Below are 17,459 nucleotides of genomic sequence, written 5' to 3'. Positions count from 1 at the left end.
ATATAAGACTTCCTTTTTGATTCTTATCCAATTCTAAGTCTTTTAGAAAGAGGAAAAGGGTATGCATTTTTAATACTAATGGAATGAGATGACACTATAGGAATTTCTCATGTTTTAATGATGTTGTTTTGAGAACTCAAGGATGATATCGATCTCTCTAATTTCAACATTCAAGGGCAGAAACTGAAAATCAATATAGTTCTACTGTGCTAAATAACTACTCAGGAATGTATTCTCTTCCTATGAAACCACTTCTCACTTTCAGTCTGAGATTGCCAAGCTTTTTCCAACTACAATTTCTCCTCTCTGTCCTTGGCATAATGAATGAATACATCTTTTACATTTTATATTTGATACAAATGGTGAGCCAAAATATAGTCAAGGCTTTCAAAATTTTTAACCAAAATACTAAATAATCAGAGACCTGCTTAAAGATTTATGTATAAGGATAAAAATCACAGCATTATACATATGAGCAAAAAAACTAAAAACAATCTTAAATCTAACAGCAGGGAACTAAAAGTGGCAAACCAAAAGTGGGAAAAAAAACAAACACACGTTACAATGAATAACGTTATAGCCACACAATGGAATACCACGCAGTCATCAAAAATCGTATTTTCTAAGAATATAAAATAGGTAACTAGTAAGAATCTACTGTATAGCATAGGGAGCTTTACTCAGGACTCTGTAATGACCTGTACGGGGACATAATCTAAGAAAGAGTGGATATACGTATAACTGATTCATTTTGCTGCACGGCAGAACCGAACACAAGACTGTACACCAACTATACTCCAATAAAGATTAATTTAAAAAAAAAGAATATGTGACAATGCTAATTATATGCTATTGAGTAAAAAAGGAAGATACAAAGTAACATGAATCCAATCTTGTAAAAGGATATACACATAGAAGAAAAATTTGGAATATACAATATCAGTAGTAGGGAGAAGGCAATGGCACCCCACTCCAGTACTCTTGCCTGGAAAATCCCATGGATGGAGGAGCCTGGAAGGCTGCAGTCCATGGGGTCGCTAAGAGTCAGACAGGACTGAGCAACTTCTCTTTGACTTTTCACTTGCATACATTGGAGAAGGAAATGGCAACCCACTCCAGTGTTCTTGCCTGGAGAATCCCAGGGACGGGGCAGCCTGGTGGGCTGCCGTCTATGGGGTCACACAGAGTCGGACATGACTAAAGTGACTTAGCAGCAGTAGTTCTCTAGACATAAGGAATAAAGGTGATTTTTTCTTTTTTTTTTGCCATACTGCACAGCATGTGGGATCTTACTTCCCTGACCAGGGGTCAAACCCACGCCTCCTGCGTTGGAAGCTCTGAGCTTTAACCACTGGACCACCATGGAAGTCCCAGGGTGATTTTCACTTTCTTAATATTTCTGTTTTCATAAATTTCACTGAACATATAACACTTTTATTTTGAAAGGTAATCTTAAAAACATCAAGAAGTTAAAAATATATTTTCTGTTAAATCAACATACATATGCTTTTTCAGGGTGGTTGATAATTTCCCACTGAATCAAATCAATCAGCATTAAAGATCATGTACTTCATGGTGAAACACTGTTTTATCTGTAGACAGTGAACCACACAGAGTCTAGTACGCACCTTGTTTTTCTTCAGGTGTTTCTACAAAATAAGGCATTCTTTTCACCGTTTCTCTCAACTCTTGTTTCAAGGCGAGCACATAATCTTCACTCTCTCCTGTTTTTAGTGGCACTGGTTTATAGTCTGTATCCTGTTTACATTAAGAGGCAATTTTTAAAAAATAAATAAAATATTTTAATATCCCTTTTGTCTATGTTCTGAAAACATGTCAGTTTTATTGAAAAACCGTATTTTATAGGCATTAAGTTTTACCATCAACTTAAAATATTTTGAGCTTTTATTATCTATTAAACATTTTCACCCATCTCTTATTTTTCTCTTACTTTATAAGTAGAAAAGATACTTAATGTTCCTACCTGCCTAATTTTTCTACTGACCACACCAACAGTCATTTGCTATATAGTCTGATGACTGTGATTCTGTATTTTAAAAATTAAAGCACCCAGATCAAAGCAGTCTGGGTCTCCTATTATGGTGGTTTCCTATTAGCCATGGTGGTATTAGTAGGAGAGTAGCGTTAAAAACAAAAAAAAAGAGTAGTAGCAGCTACTGTTTAACAAGTGGTTACTACAACTCGGATGTACTCAATATTCAGAATCCATGAATTCATCTAAAGTATCAATAATTCCCCTTTTATAGTGAGGAAGCTGAGAAGTGAATAATCTGTACGTCCATATAACACAAAAGTGGCAAAGCAGAAATTTGAACCTATATCTTCAATTATTAAGAACTACAAGTACACACACATATGTATTATGTACGCATATATATTTATAATACAACAGGAGACACCGTGATGAACTAGTCAAACCTTTTGCCTGTGTGGAATTTACATTCTAGGGGAGAAAAGTAAGTAAACAAATGAGATAATACACAATTTTAGACAGTGATAAGTGATAGAAGGACTGAAGCCAAGAAGAGGAAAGAGTGACGGACAGAGCCCACGGAGACTGCAAATGGCTGGTCCACCCAGTAAGCACACACTTCTTGGGAGAGTCACCTTTGAGCAGAGATCGGGATAAGAATATGAAGCCATCCATACAAAGAAATGGGGAGACCGATGGCTCCAGCCAGGGAAACTAATAGGGGAAAATGCCTAAGGGAAAAAGGAGACCACCACGGCTAAGGAATGAGGACAGTGGTGGGAAAAGGATCAGAGAAACATCAGAAAGCCAGATCAGACAGAGCCTTTTAGCCAGTAATAAATTTTATTCCCTGCAGAAAACAATAGTATGTACTAATATTCCCAAGCTTTAGAAGTAATCTCACACATGAAGAAGAGCTTGTTTTAAAAGGAAATCAATATAAAGTGACATTCTGTCTATACCTGCGATATTTACCTTTGTTTTTAGGCTGCACTGAATATCAGAAAAGAAAAATATCAAGAGTAAAAAGTAGACTCTCCCCATGTGAGGCATCTAGATCCCAACAACATCTGTTCAGGGTCCTGTACTTAGAGAAATCTTTCAACAAAGGATGTTTCCTTTTGAAAGACAGAAAAGATTCCTGGAAGGAGTATCTGGTTATTTATGACATTTTCGTATTTTGTATCACAGCACATGTGCATCTGGAAATGTAACCTTAAGTTTTAAACTAAAGTCAAGCATTTGATTAAAAATCACACCAATTAAGTTTGCAGCATAATTAAATTTAAAAGCAATACTAAACATAGTCGAAATGCTTCTATTTTGAAAAACAGTGACAAAATTAAAATTTACTTTAATAAAATAAGGAACTAAGCAAAAAAAAAAAAAAAAAAAAAAAAACTCAGTGGGGGAAAAAAGGCCCAGTGGTATACTAGGGAGCAAAATTAAATTCTATAGACGAAAAATGAGAATAAAGTCATTAAGTGAAGGTCTGGCAAAATAGGAAGTGAGGACCACTATAAAATCTAACTTTACTTTAAAAAATATTATTTTAATATTGGACTATATCAATAACAGCATTGTAAGACACAAAAATTGAAAAAAAAAATTATAGGCCAGAAAATATTGACTATAGTCAGGGAAAAAATATATATATAGCTTTTTGCATTTTAAGAAAGCAGTCTGAAAATTAGAAATGTTTCAGAAAAGAACAGTGGAAATATTTAAATTAAAGGTAAGTGACCATCTCTTTTACTTTCTTACAGTTTAGGATATCATGTGAATGTGAAGTCGCTCAGTCGTGTCTGACTCTTTGAGACCCCATGGACGGTAGCCTACCAGGCTCCTCGGTCCATGGGATTTTCCAGGCAAGAATATTGGAGTGGGCTGCCATTTCCTTCTCCAGGGGATCTTCCCAACCCAGGGATCGAACCCGGGTCTCCTGCATTGCAGACAGACGCATTACCGTCTGAGCCACTAGGGAAGCCCAGCAATATATATTCAAGTCTTATACAGTATTTAAATTCTCTCTGAAACATGAAAAATATCCTGTGAGAATTTCGCTGTTAATGTACTTACAGGAAACAGTGGGGGTGGTTTCAATACGACATCAGGTAACTTTTCACCTCTGCTAAATCCAACTGCTTCAATGTTAAAGGTATAAGCAGCACGTCCTCTTCCTTTATTCCCAGCCATTGGAACTAGTTATATCAGAAAAAGCAGACAAATTAAGACACTATTAATGTTTAGGTTTCATGGTATTGCAAGAAAAATGAAACCAACATTTAAAAGCAAAATATACTCCACCCCTTAGGTTGCATGGCTCATTTAGAACACTTCTGGAAAGCAAAACTTGTAAAGAAACAAATATGGGATAAACTGATTCCTAAACATGTCCTACTTAGTCATGCTTGGAAGGTATGGTGATGATGGTCTCAACGACCTCACACAGACTGGCTGGAGGGCTGACCCCGGGGCTTCTTTGTGATGCTGCCCCAACCACTGTGCAGTCAGCTGGTGCAATTCTCTCCACCTCTCTGTGGTTCTGCAGCGGGATCTCAGATATGCGTTAAAGATGTGGCCCAGTAGGGGCTGTGCTGATGAACAAGGGACACCTGGTTTTCCAAATCAACTTGAAGACTATCAGCAGTCATACATACTTTAAAAGCTTAAATGATTTATTTATCCCAAAATCTGAGTGTCAGAAAGAATCCTTGAGATCTATTCCAAAGTCCTCCTTTTAGAAATGGGAATGGACTCATAAGACTTTGAACAGGTCTGTCCAAGCAGAAAAAATTGTTAAAGATAAACCTGTATACTCTGTAACTTTAGGGATAAAGTTATCATTGTTAGAGAACAATATCATTCTTAAGTCCTATACTTAATTTCTGAGTCTTCTGAAACATGATTACTCTATATAGTTGATGCTTGAACAACATGGGGTTAGGGGCACTGACCACCCCACGCAGTCAAAAATCCATGTATAATTTTACAGTCAACCCTCCGAATCCATGGTTCTCTATTCTGAAATTCAACCAACCTCAGTTTGTGTACTGTTAGTTTTCACTGAAAAAAATCCACATATTAAGAGGATCCATTCAATTCAAGTTTGTGTTGTTCAATCAACCGTAGTGTGAAAACAGGATTCCTACACTAGGGCCCTTTCACTACAACTCACTGGACTGTAGTGAAGATCATAATGCACATTCTTTAAATATTTCCCCCAGTGGTGATACCGAGGATCATTCAACTCCGTTAAGTCCAAGAAAGCAAGACTAGGTCTCCATACCACTTTAACAGTTACCTTCCTTTTCTCCCTAACCATTTATGTGTTGAGGAAATCAGGTCACTATCGTCTACAATGCTTCTCCAACTTCAACCCTAAGGAATGTGCAGATTATTCAGAAATCTTGCCAAAAAGGCAGAATCTGAACCAGCTGGCCAAGGATGAGGCCTGAAGATCAGCATTTCTAACAAGCTCTCTGAAGATAGCAGTGTTACTGGTTTGCAGACCACACTTTGAGAGTAGGAGGGGTGGACAATTTCCCATACTGTGGATTTCAGTGATGTGGCTGCTGCTGCTGCTGCTGCTAAGTCGCTTCAGTCGTGTCCAACTCTGTGCCACCCCATAGACAGCAGCCCACCAGACTCGCCCGTCCCTGGGATTCTCCAGGCAAGAACACTGGAGTGGGGTGCCATTGCCGTCTCCAACACATTCCTCTACTCCCTGTATTTTCTATAAACAGATGGACTAGAGGCTTACTCAAATTTGGGTTTGATTTTTTACAAAAATACTCAAAAGAGATGCATATGAAGTCTCTTTCAGTGATGTTCTCTGGTCATTGGGGTCACGTGCTGTTAGTCTGTTTTGTCCAGCATAAAGTTGAAAAAAAAAGTCCAAACATAAGTGGACCCATGTAATTCAAATTTGTGTTGTTCGGAGTCAACTGTAACATGAAATCAGTTTTCACTTAATGATTTTTAAAACTGCAGGTATTGATGATCGTATCCTAGATTTACAAGTTCACTGTGGATTATAATGTGGTGATAAACAAATTTTATAATTTCTTTCTTAACTTGAATCCTACCAGTTATCAATTCCCTTCATCTACTATTTAGTTACTATGAAATACAATTCATATAGAAAAGATATTGATTTTAATAACCAAGCTCATGCCAGTTGTCCACACTGAGAGAGTGAAAATATACAAATGGCCTTGTTTCAATTGCTGAGTCCCTAAAACATATGCTGAACCTATAGAAAGCAGGTCTCCCAAGTATGAAAATTGCTGAGCACTGGAAAGATTAATGCTGAACCTGAAGCTCCAATACTTTGGCCACCGGATGCAAAGTGCCAACTCGTTGGAAAAGACCCTGATGCTGGGAAAGACTGAAGGCGGGAGGAGAAGGGATCTCATCTTCTGTCTGGGAAGACAGAAGATGAGATGGTTGGATGGCATCACCCACTCAGGGGACAAGAGTTTGAGCAAACTCCAGGAGATGGTGAAGGACAGGGAAGCCTGGCAAGCTGCAGTCCATGGTGCTGCAGAGTTGGACACGACTGAGCAACTGAACAAAAAGAGCTCACACCTTCACTCTGAGGAAAACCCACCTAAAAGGAGAGTATACCAGCCGTCGTTACTTGATGGAGTATCTCCTGAGAACTATTGAATTCTGCTGACTCTAAAGTTTCATATTTATTAAGAAACCTTTGGGTGTATAAACTTGATTATCATTAGTGAATGCACTGCCCTTGGCAGAAAAATCAATCCTAACTCTTGAGATACCCTTAATAATTACATGGCACTCTGGCCTAGAAATCCATTTCTTTCTATTTTGGAAATTCATTCGCTTCTCCTGCAGAACTGGGAGGCAATGGCTGGACTCTGGTAACAGTCTCTTGGCAAAACAGACTCACAAGTTGTGGGCTAAGCTTCACTGTTTGAATCCCTTGAAATCCTTTAAGTTGATTAAGCCATTTCCGTGGTCCTTTTTCATCCTGCTAAGCTTCTTGAATGAAGAGGTTTTTTTTTTTTTTAACCAGCTTTCCCCATTTTCTCATTATCCAAATCATCCTCTAATTTATGTGGGCCAATTTCATCCAATTATTATTGAGCATTCCAGGCATTCAGAGAACACTGATCAAAACAAAGTCTCTGCCTTCAGGGCTTATATTTTGGTGGATGAACAACCATAAGTATGTAACATAATATTATGTGCTCCTGTAGTGGGTTGAATTATGTCTTCCCCCAAACCCCTTACCTGTGAATATGACCTTCCTTGTTTGTAAATAAAGTCTTTGGAGATGTAATAAAATTAACATGAGGTCATAGGAGATTGGGCTTCCCCGATAGCTCAGTTGGTAAAGAATCCTCCTACAATGCAGGAGACCCCGGTTCGATTCCTGGGTTGGGAAGATCCACTGGAGAAGGGATGAGCTACCCACTCCAGTATTCTTGGACTTCCCTTGTGGCTCAGCTGGTAGAAAATCCACCTGCAACGGAGGAGATCTGAGTTCGATCCCTGTGTTGGGAAGATCCCCTGGAGAAGAGAAAGGCTACCCACTCCAGTTTTCTGGCCTGGAGAATTCCATGGACTGTATAGTCCATGGGGTTGCAGAGAGTCGGACACAACTGAGCAACTTTCACTTCTCTTTCATACAAGAGAAGGGTGAGTCCTCTCCTAGTGACTAGTGTCCTTATAACGGGGGTGCTTGGGCAGACACAGGCACACAGGGGAAACACTACGTGAAGATGGGAGCACAGACTGGAGTGCCATAGCAGCAACCCAGAAACACCGAGGAGTGCCAGGAACCACCAGAAGCTGGAAGAGCAGCGCTGAACATTCTCCCTCAGAGCCTCCAGAGGGAACAAACTCCGCTAATACCTTGATCTCAGATTTCTGGCTCTAAAAAATGAGAGAATAAATTTCTGTTGTTTTTAAGTCACATAGTTTGTGGCAGCTGTAGGAATTAATATAGCTCTGAAGAAAAATAAATCATGGTAAGGGGGTAAAGAATAATGAAGAGGTGTAGTACTGACTTTTTCACACAAATGCAGTCTTTCTGTGGACAATAAGCTAGAGTGGCATGCTGTAGAGGGACTAAGAGTTTTAAGATGGAGGAATGAGGTGAAGATGGCTATGCTGCTGCTGCTGCTGCTAAGTCGCTTCAGTGTCTGACTCTGTGCAACCCCATAGACGGCAGCCCATCAGGCTCCCCTGTCCCTGGGATTCTCCAGGCAAGAACACTGGAGTGGGTTGCCATTTCCTTCTCCAATGCATGAAAGTGAAAAGTGAAAGGGAAGTCGCTCAGTCTTGTCTGACTCTTAGTGAGCCCATGGACTGCAGCCTACCAGGCTCCTCCGTCCATGGGATTTTCCAGGCAAGAGTACGGGAGTGGGCTGCCATTGCCTTCTCTAGAAGATGGCTATGCACGGAAGGCAAAACAAAGGCAGGAGAGGAAGCCGTAAGATGCAGTGTCTGAGGAGCAAGAAGCTCATGCAGGTGAGAAGCAAGGAGAGGCTGATTAAGACCAGATCTTGTGGAGCCCTGTGTGAGCTATGGTAAAAGGTTTGGCTTTTGTCTTATTGTGATGTGAATGATACTCAGGCAGATGCTGAAATGCAAAGGTCCCTAACAGCCCTCAGTGGCAAAATCCACTGGACTATTCCTCTTGTTCATGCTTTTGGACTTCAAAAGCATGCTGTTGTTGTTCAGTCGTTCAATTGTGTCCAACTCTGTGTGACCCCATGCACTGCAGCATGCCAGGCTTCCCTGTCCTTCACTATCTCCTGGAGTTTGCTCAAACTCATGTCCATTGAGTCAGTGATGCCATCCAACCATCTCATCCTCTGTCATCCCCTTCTCCTTCTTCCTTCAATCTTTCCCAGCATTAGGGTCTTTTCCAATGAGTCAGCTCTTCACATCAGGTGGCCAAAGTATTGAAGCTTTGTTAGCATTAGCCCTTCCAATGAGTATTCAGGGTTGATTTCCTTTAGGACTGACTGGTTTGATCTCCTTGGCGTCCAAGGGACTCTCAAGAGTCTTTTCTCCAGCACCACAGTTTGAAAGCATCAATTCTTTGGTGCTCAGCCTTCTTTATGGTCCTACTCTCACATCTGCACATGACTAATGGAAAAACTATAGCTTTAACTATACGAACTTTTGTTGGCAAAATGATGCGAATGTGCCGCCTATATTGTCATAGTTTTCCTTCCAAGGAGCAAGCGTCTTAATTTCATGGCTGCAGTCACCGTCCACAGTGATTTCGGAACCCAAGAAAATAAAATCTGCCACTGTTTCCATTGTTTCCCCATCTGTTTGCCAAGAAGTGATAGGACTGGTATATCCAAGGCATACCACTCATTATTGCCTCCATCCTTACTGCCGCTGCTGCTGCTACTGCTAAGTCGCTTCAGTTGTGTCCGACTCTGTGTGACCCCATAAACAGCAGCCCACTAGGCTCCTCTGTCCCTGGGATTCTCCAGGTAAGAATACTGGAGTGGGTTGCCATTTCCTTCTCCAATGTATGAAAGTGAAAAGTGAAAGTGAAGTCGCTCAGTCGTGTCCAACTCTGTGCAACCCCATAAATGGCAGCCCACTAGGCTCCTCCATCCATGGGATTTTCCAGGCAAGAGTACTGGAGTGGGTTGCCATTGCCTTCTCGGATGAAACTGTCTATTCTCCAGGCTTTAGTCTGATTGCTGGTTCTTCTAACTCGTGACCAGTTTTTGTCTACTTCTGTTCTTAAAACTTACTAAATATGGATTTCCTTAAGGGTCAATCTATAGGTTCTGCTCCTTATCTTTGGAAAAAGCACCCCCTGTCAGGGTTTGATAACGTCCTCCAATTACCTCTAGCACTAACCTTTGTTCAGAGTTTCATCCCATTTTCTTACTACCAAAAGAATATTTGGACGTACCTTAAACTCAGGGCTTCCCTGGCAGCTCAATGGTAAAGAATCTACCTGCCAATGCAGGAGACGGGGGTTTGATCTCTGGGTTGGGAAGATTACTCTAGAGAAAGAAATGGCAATCCACTCCGGGATTCTTGCTTGGGAAATCCCAAAGACAGAAGAGCCTGGCAGGCTATCGTCCAAAGGGTTGGAAAACAACTGGACACAACTTAGAGACTAAACAACAACAATCTTAGCTTAAAATACTGAGATCATCTCTCTATAGTAACTAGCTCACTTTTCATATAGAATGACCCTATTTCTATCCACAGTATGCTATTTCCCCAGTCACCAATATTTGAAGATTTGGAGTGACTTAGGATTGATTTATCATTCTGTTTCGCCCCTCTATCAGAATCAATCATCTAACTGTTTTCAAAACGTCCCTTCCTTTCCATTTTCACTACCATAATTCAGTTCAGCTCCTTTCCACCTCACTTTGACGGCTGCCAGATTTTGTAGTATCCCCTGTTCTTCCTGTTTATTTTATTCTCTCACACTACTCATTCTAAAGCAGAGTTCTGATTAAACGCTTCTCTTCTCTTCCCTCTTGGCTAGATAATTAAGTCCAAACTCACTATTCCAAGTATTGAGAGCCCTTTTATGATGCTTGCACTGATCCTCCCAACTCACTGGCCTGTAATCATTTCTTGACTAGCACTCTCTCCACTGGAAACCACTTCCTCCTTGTCTGGCTGCATCCCTTTCACGTTAAGATCCAGTTTAACTTGCTCAACATCACAACTGTCAGTTCATCCCAACTTGCTTTTGGAAACTTTCTTCTGTTAAAATACATGGATTTTTAAAAACTGAGGTGATATATTTTGCCATTTTCTTCAATTCTGGAAGAAATACAGACAATGCCTCTTTTGGGAAAAGCATCTTTTTCCAAAGGAGATTCACTTCTATTTTTTTGTTTCTTCAAATGCATTAACACTAGAAATCTTATATTCCCCACTGTTTAGCAGAATACTCTTTATGTAGCAACAGTTTCATAATCAATGTTGTTTCCTTATTTATTGACTTATGGTTGATTTGGAATGGGATGCAAAAGTAGGAAGTCAAGAGATATCTGGAGTAACACACAAATTTGGCCTTGGCGTACAAAATGAAATGGGGCAAAGGCTAACAGAGTTATTTCAAGAGAAGGCACTGGTCATAGCAAACACCCTCTTCCAACAACTCAAGAGAATACTCTACACATAGACATCACCAGATGGTCAACACTGGAATCAGATTGATTATATTCTTTGCAGCCAAAGATGGAGAAACTCTATACAGTCAGCAAAAACAAGACCAGGAACTGAGTGTGGCTCAGATCATGAATTCCTTATTGCAAAATTCAGCCTTCAACTGAAGAAAGTAGGGAAAACCACTAGACCATTCAGGTATGACCTAAATCAAATCCTAAATCAAATCCCTTATGATTATACAGTGGAAGTGACAAATAGATTCAAATAGATCTGCTAGAGTGCCTGAAGAACTATGGGCAGAGGTTTGAAGAACTACGGACAGAGGTTTGAAGAACTATGGACAAAGGTTTGGGACAATGTACAGGAAGCAGTGATCAAGACCATCCCCAAGAAAAAGAAACGCAAAAAGGCAAAATGGTTGTCTGAGGAGGCCTTACAAATAGCTGAGAAAAGACGAGGAGTCAAAGGCAAGGAGAAAAGGAAAGATAGACACATTTGAATGAAGAGTTCCAAAGGATAGCAAGGAGAGATAAGAAAGCCTTCCTCAGTGATCGATGTAAAGAACAGAGGAAAATAATAGAATGGGAAAGACTACAGATCTCATCAAGAAAATTAGAGATATCAAGGGAACATTTCATGCAAAGATGGGTTCAATAAAGGACAGAAATGGTAGGGACCCAACAGAAGCAGAAGAGATTAAGAAAAGGTGGCAAGAATACACAAAAGAACTATACAATCTTCAGGACCCAGATTACCATGATGGTGTGATCACTCACCTAGAGCCAGACATCCTGGAATGTGAAGTCAAGTGGGCCTTAGGAAGTATCACTATGAACAAAGCTAGTGGAAGTGATGGAATTCCAGTTGAGCTATTCCAAATCCTGAAAGATAATGCTGTCAAAGTGCTGCACTCAATATGCAACAAATTTGGAAAACTAGCAGTGGCCACAGGACTGGAAAAGGTCAGTTTTCATTCCAATCCCAAAGAAAGGCAATGCCAAAGAATGCTCAAACTACCACACAATTGCACTCATCTCACACGCTAGTAAAGAAATGCTCAAAAGTCTCCAAGCCATGCTTTAACAGTACGTGAACCAGAACTTCCAGATGTTCAAGCTGGTTTTAGAAAAGCCAGAGGAACCAGAGATCAAATTGCCAACATCCGCTGGATCATCGAAAAAGCAAGAGAGTTCCAGAAAAACATCTATTTCTGCTTTATTGACTATGCCAAAGCCTTTGACTGTGTGGATCACAACAAACTGTGGAAAATTCTTCAAGACATGGGAATACCAGACCACATGACCTGCCTCTTGAGAAATCTTATGCAAGTCAGGAAGCAACAGTTAGAACTGGACATGGAACAACAGACTGGTTCCAAATAGCAAACGCAGTACGTCAAGTCTATATATTGTCACCCTGCTTATTTAACTTATGTTCAGAGTACATCATGAGAAATGCTGGGCTGGATGAAGCACAAGCTGGAATCAAGATTGCCGGGAAAAATATCAATAACCTCAGATATGCAGATGACACCACCCTTATGGCAGAAAGTGAAGAGGAACTAAAAAGCCTCTTGATGAAGGTGAAAGTGGAGAGTGAAAAAGTTGGCTTAAAGCTCAACATTCAGAAAACAAAGATCATGGCATCTGGTCCCATCACTTCATGGGAAATAGATGGAGAAACAGAGGAAACAGTGGCAGACTTTATTTTTTTGGGCTCCAAAATCACTGTATGTGGTGACTGCAGCCATGAAATTAAAAGATGCTTGCTCCTTGGAAGAAAAGCTATTACAAACCTAGACAGCATATTAAAAAGCAGAGACATTACTTTGCCAACAAAGGTCCATCTAGTCAAGGCTATGGTGTTTGCAGAAGTTATATATGGATGTGAGAGTTGGAGTATGAAGAAAGCTGAGCACCAAAGAATTGATGCTTTTGAACTGTGGTGTTGAAGAAGACTCTTGAGAGTCCTTTGGATTGCAAGGATCAAACCAGCCAATCCTAAAGGAAATCAGTCCTGAATATTCATTGGAAGGACTGATGCTGAAACTGAAACTCCAGTACTTTGGCCACCTGATGCAAAGAAATGATTCATTGGAAAAGACTTGGATGCTGGGAAAGATTGAAGGCGTGGAAGGGGATGACAGAGGATGAGATGGACATGAGTTTTAGCAAACTCTGGGAGTTGGTAAAGGACAGGGAAGCCTGGTGTGCTGCAGTCCATGGTGTTACAAAGAGTCAGTCAGACACAACTAAGCCACTGATCTGAACTCACGGTGATTTGATGAACAAATTTACCCACAGAAATACAAATTATTCAGCCAACTATTAAGAATTTTTGTTTTTGTTTGTTATCTTCTAGAACTAAGTTTGGGACCTGGTTGTACACTGGAATCATCAGGAGAGTTAAAAAAAAAAACAACAGCATAAAGGGAAAAAAAATAAAGAAACCCTCCAACATCACCACAGAACAAGGAAATCAGAATCTGCAGGGGTAGGATTTAGGCAGTAGGACTTTTTAAATCACCCCAGGAGACTCCAGTGTGTAACCTAAATTACGAACCATGGCTCCAGACTGAACTTCCCATTATGTAGGAAAGTGAGGCACTGAAAGATCAATGGAGCGCCTAAAGACAGAGCGAATTCCTAACAAAGTCAGGACTGAGTTAAATGTTCAGGTTACCTTTCCATTGTCCTTATATTTATATCATGCTGCCTGTAGCACACTTTGAGATTAGCTGAAGACCTTTCAATCCCGGCAATATCTTTAATCTTTACAATGAACTGAAATAGTAATGGCAAAATAAATTGTATTGAAAGATGTAAAATCAGATGTACTACCCTTCCTTTTTGGGATGCCTCCTGAAAATTCGTATTCAACATTGTTCTGAGAGAGTTTCATGGGTGCAGTTCAAGCACCCAGGAGCTGACCTGCGAAAGCCTATTCTAATTAATAACAAACAACCCTGAGGCAGAGATTGAGCTCATCTCAGAAACTCCTTCTCACTCTAATGTTTTATGAGTTATAATTGTGGCTTAACTGTGCTGTCCTCCACGTCTCACACAGTTAAGTTTCTTGCACATATTCCCTAGGTGAATAATACACAGATAGAAGCAGACATGGAAGCTAGGAGAGGCACTGAAAGCCAGGTCAGTGTCTTTCCTGATGAATGACACTTCAATTGCCCTAATTAGAAACTAATAGTCATGCTGACCTTGTCTCCATCTCCCTTGATCCCCTCATCTAACCACAGAAGACAATCAGCTCTGTGTCCCTTCTTACAAGTTTGCCTTTCTTTACTTCTGCCTTAGTTCAGGGCTTCAACATCTCTTGCTTGGATCTCTAATACAGAACAAGTAAACTTCTCATGGCCGCCTGTGCATGCTCAATCGCTTAGTTGTGTCTGACTCTTCACAACCTCATGGACTGTAGCCCTCCAGGCTCCTCTGTCCATGGAATTTCCCAGGCAAGAATACTGGAGTGGGTTACCATTTCCTCCTCCAGGGGATATTCCTGGCCCAGGGATTGAAGCCACGTCTCTCTGCATTGGCAGGCAGATTTTTTACCACTTATCCACCTGGGAAGCCCCTCTAATGGCTAGACTCATCCTTTCAATCCATTCTCCAGTCATCACTCTTGAACACAAACCTTAATGTATCACTCTTCTTAACTAACAGAACTTTGGGGTCTAACTTTCCGCCTCTTGCATCCTGCACTACCCTCTCACCCCAACTCTAACCAGTCCCAACTCTGCTATTCCCACTGTCACATTGCGTTCCTTCTGCCTGGAATGCCAAGTCCACCTGCCCAAGCCCCATCATCACTGAAAAGTCTATGCAAATACTACTTCTCTTCTACCATTTCTTCCACCCTAAGTGGAGGCAGACCTATCTCTTTCCTGTTTCCCAAGTGCTACACTGCTTTGGAGGCTTCCCAGGTGGCGCTAGTGGCCAAGAACCTGCCTGCCAATGAGGGAGACATAAGAGATGCGGGTTCAATCCCTGGGCCGGGAAGATCCCCTAGAGGAGGGCATGGCAACCCACTCCAGTATTCTTGCCTGGAGAATCCCATGGACAGAGGAGCCTGTGTCCATAGGGTCTATGGTCCATAGGGTCGCAGAGTTTGTCATGGCTGAAGGGACATAGCACACACACTGCCTTTATTGCCCTTTAAAAAATCATATTGTAATTGTCATTTCTTGTCTATCTCCTCAGTAATTTCTTCAATTATCCACTCTTCAAGTATTTATTAAGTACCCTCTGTGTCAGATCATCTTCTATATAATTGGAATATAATAGTGAACAAAACAAAATCCCTGCTTTCATAGTGCTCACAGTCTATTATGGGAAATGGAAAAAAAATATACTTTATAGAAAGTGTCAGATAGTGATCAGTGCTATGAAAAAAAAAAAAGCAGGAAACATGGGTGCTATTATAGAAAGACTAGATAAATAAGTTCTCTTGTATCTTGTAATATTTGAACACAAACCTGACACAGTGAAGGAAAAAGTCATGCTGAGAACTAGGAAAGGATATATAGAGGAAAGTGTACAAGCAGAAGGATCTGTAAGTGTGAAGGCCTCTTTGAAGACTCATTGACCTTTTCCTGTCCTATTACTAACCAGAGCCTGGCAAAAGTCCAATAAAAATTGGGAGAATTATTGCTGAGCTCATAGCCTGGTAAGGATATCACTGCAATTCACCTCCCTTTGACTAGAGGAAAAATAAAATGACAGAGAGGTCTGTATGTCCCTGCTGAGATCATGCTAACAGTGGTCTTTTAAGGCCAGCTCAAATTGCTACTAAGTTCCTTCCATGCATATTCTCATTGAACCTAGTTTTTACTTACTCTGGGGACATATCTCATTTGCTTTATATTGCCAACATTTGTGTGCAAATATTATCTTCCTTCAAATTCCTTGAGAACCCAGATTGTGATCTTTAAAAAAAAAAAAAAATTCTGTACTTTTACACAGCACTTAGCTTGCAGAACTGAATGTCTGGATAAATTCTAACCAGGTTAGGCAAATATTCAGAAAGGCTACATCCTCATCCAAGACTTAACTGTAGGGGAGGAGAATACACCTCTCCCTCTATGAAGGCTTATTAGTAGCTGCCACAGTAAGTGTTTTCATAATTATCTTTCATAATGCTGTCTCATGAGTCTTCATAATTTCTCCTGGCTGAGAAGGGAGGTTAGTCAAGTTCTCAAGGGAATTTTTGAAGCCTAATTGGGTGTTTCAACAGCGAGAAGATTCGGGATGGGGACAGGAGGAACCTGGTGTTATTAGTGGGGGTGATCTCTGCGGCTGGTGGGGCCACACCCGTGTCATTATCCACTTTTCCCGTCTCCTCAAGGTGCGGCTGCTTCCCCTTTAGTCTTTCTCTACCAACTTTCTTTGCTCTCTTCCAAGAGCGGACAAACTCACCAAAAACAAGGGAAGGGAGGGGAACGAATATATAATTCTTTTAGAAGAGAAGAAAAACCTTATCAACAACATCCCTCCCTGCCTGGGATATAGGATAAAGTGCTAACAGTTAAGAAAACATACTGAATATCCTGCCCTTAGCTGCAAGTCTGCAGCAATGACTCGCGTTTGAGCCCATCACAGCGTCAGTAAGAGCATCAATTCCCTTTTAACTCACCGCAAACAGTCCTAAGTGTAGACTAGGTAAAGTGTGGAAACTACGATTTTTTAAGAGTGTGATGGGATTAGGAGAAGGAACCAAAAGCTTAATCTTCCAACGCCCCTCAACCCAGAGGCGCTTTAATTAATCTCCACGGCTGACTTCCTCCCACCTTCTCCACGTGCCCCTTTAACTACCCCCCCACACACAACCCCAACTCCTCCCAAGCCCTCGATTGCCTCCTCAGTTACCTGCTCGCTAAGTCTCGAGGCTCGGGGAAAGCGTGCAGCTGAAGTGCCGGCCGGCAACCAAGGGGTGCAGACCGAAGGTTCCGGCGCTCCAGGGCCGGCCGGTTCCACCTCTGGAGAAGGCGCGCTCCTCCCTCCACGCGGCCTCCCAGCGGCGGTCGGATCCCAACCAGTTATCCCCGCCCACTCCCGGGCGAGGCCCCGCCCTCCGGGCCCAGAGCTTTTTTAGCCCTCGGCAGGCGCCGTAGTCCTCCAGCCCCGGCCCCCGCCCGAGCCTTGGCCCGACTCTTTCCGCGCCGGCTGGAAATGCGCGTAGTGGCGCGCGGCGGGTGGGCGGCCTGGCTTCCTCGCACTCCCACCCCCCGCCTCGCTCTAAGGGCTCTGCGGTCCGACCCCCCTGAGGTTAGGAAGCGTGTCACTTTCTGGATCTCCCGACGACTGCA

General features: G+C 41.6%; 1 protein-coding gene across 5 annotated transcripts in view; it reads right to left on the bottom strand.

Moving 5' to 3' along the window:
* Positions 1-17,459, bottom strand: part of POLR3G (RNA polymerase III subunit G) — a 44,873-nt gene that overhangs the window by 26,973 nt on the left and 441 nt on the right. For 2 of the 5 annotated variants that reach the window (XM_024994580.2, XM_005209732.5), the window contains exons 1-4: positions 17,020-17,181; positions 7,256-7,487; positions 4,073-4,194; positions 1,629-1,758 (exon numbers count right to left, since the gene is read on the bottom strand). In XM_024994580.2, coding sequence (XP_024850348.1) covers positions 1,629-1,758; positions 4,073-4,194; positions 7,256-7,316 — 313 coding nt within the window. In that variant the 5' untranslated portion in view covers positions 7,317-7,487; positions 17,020-17,181. Of the gene's footprint in view, positions 1-1,628; positions 1,759-4,072; positions 4,195-7,255; positions 7,488-17,019; positions 17,182-17,459 lie in introns of those variants that run through there. The other 3 variants (XM_005209733.5, XM_005209734.5, NM_001206143.1) reach the window with 3 other exon arrangements.

This window comes from Bos taurus, chromosome 7 (assembly GCF_002263795.3).
Source record: "Bos taurus isolate L1 Dominette 01449 registration number 42190680 breed Hereford chromosome 7, ARS-UCD2.0, whole genome shotgun sequence".
NCBI classification, from domain to species: Eukaryota; Metazoa; Chordata; class Mammalia; order Artiodactyla; family Bovidae; genus Bos; species Bos taurus.
The sequence above is the reverse complement of the archived record's forward strand: the minus strand, read 5'-3'. Positions and strand labels throughout refer to the sequence as shown.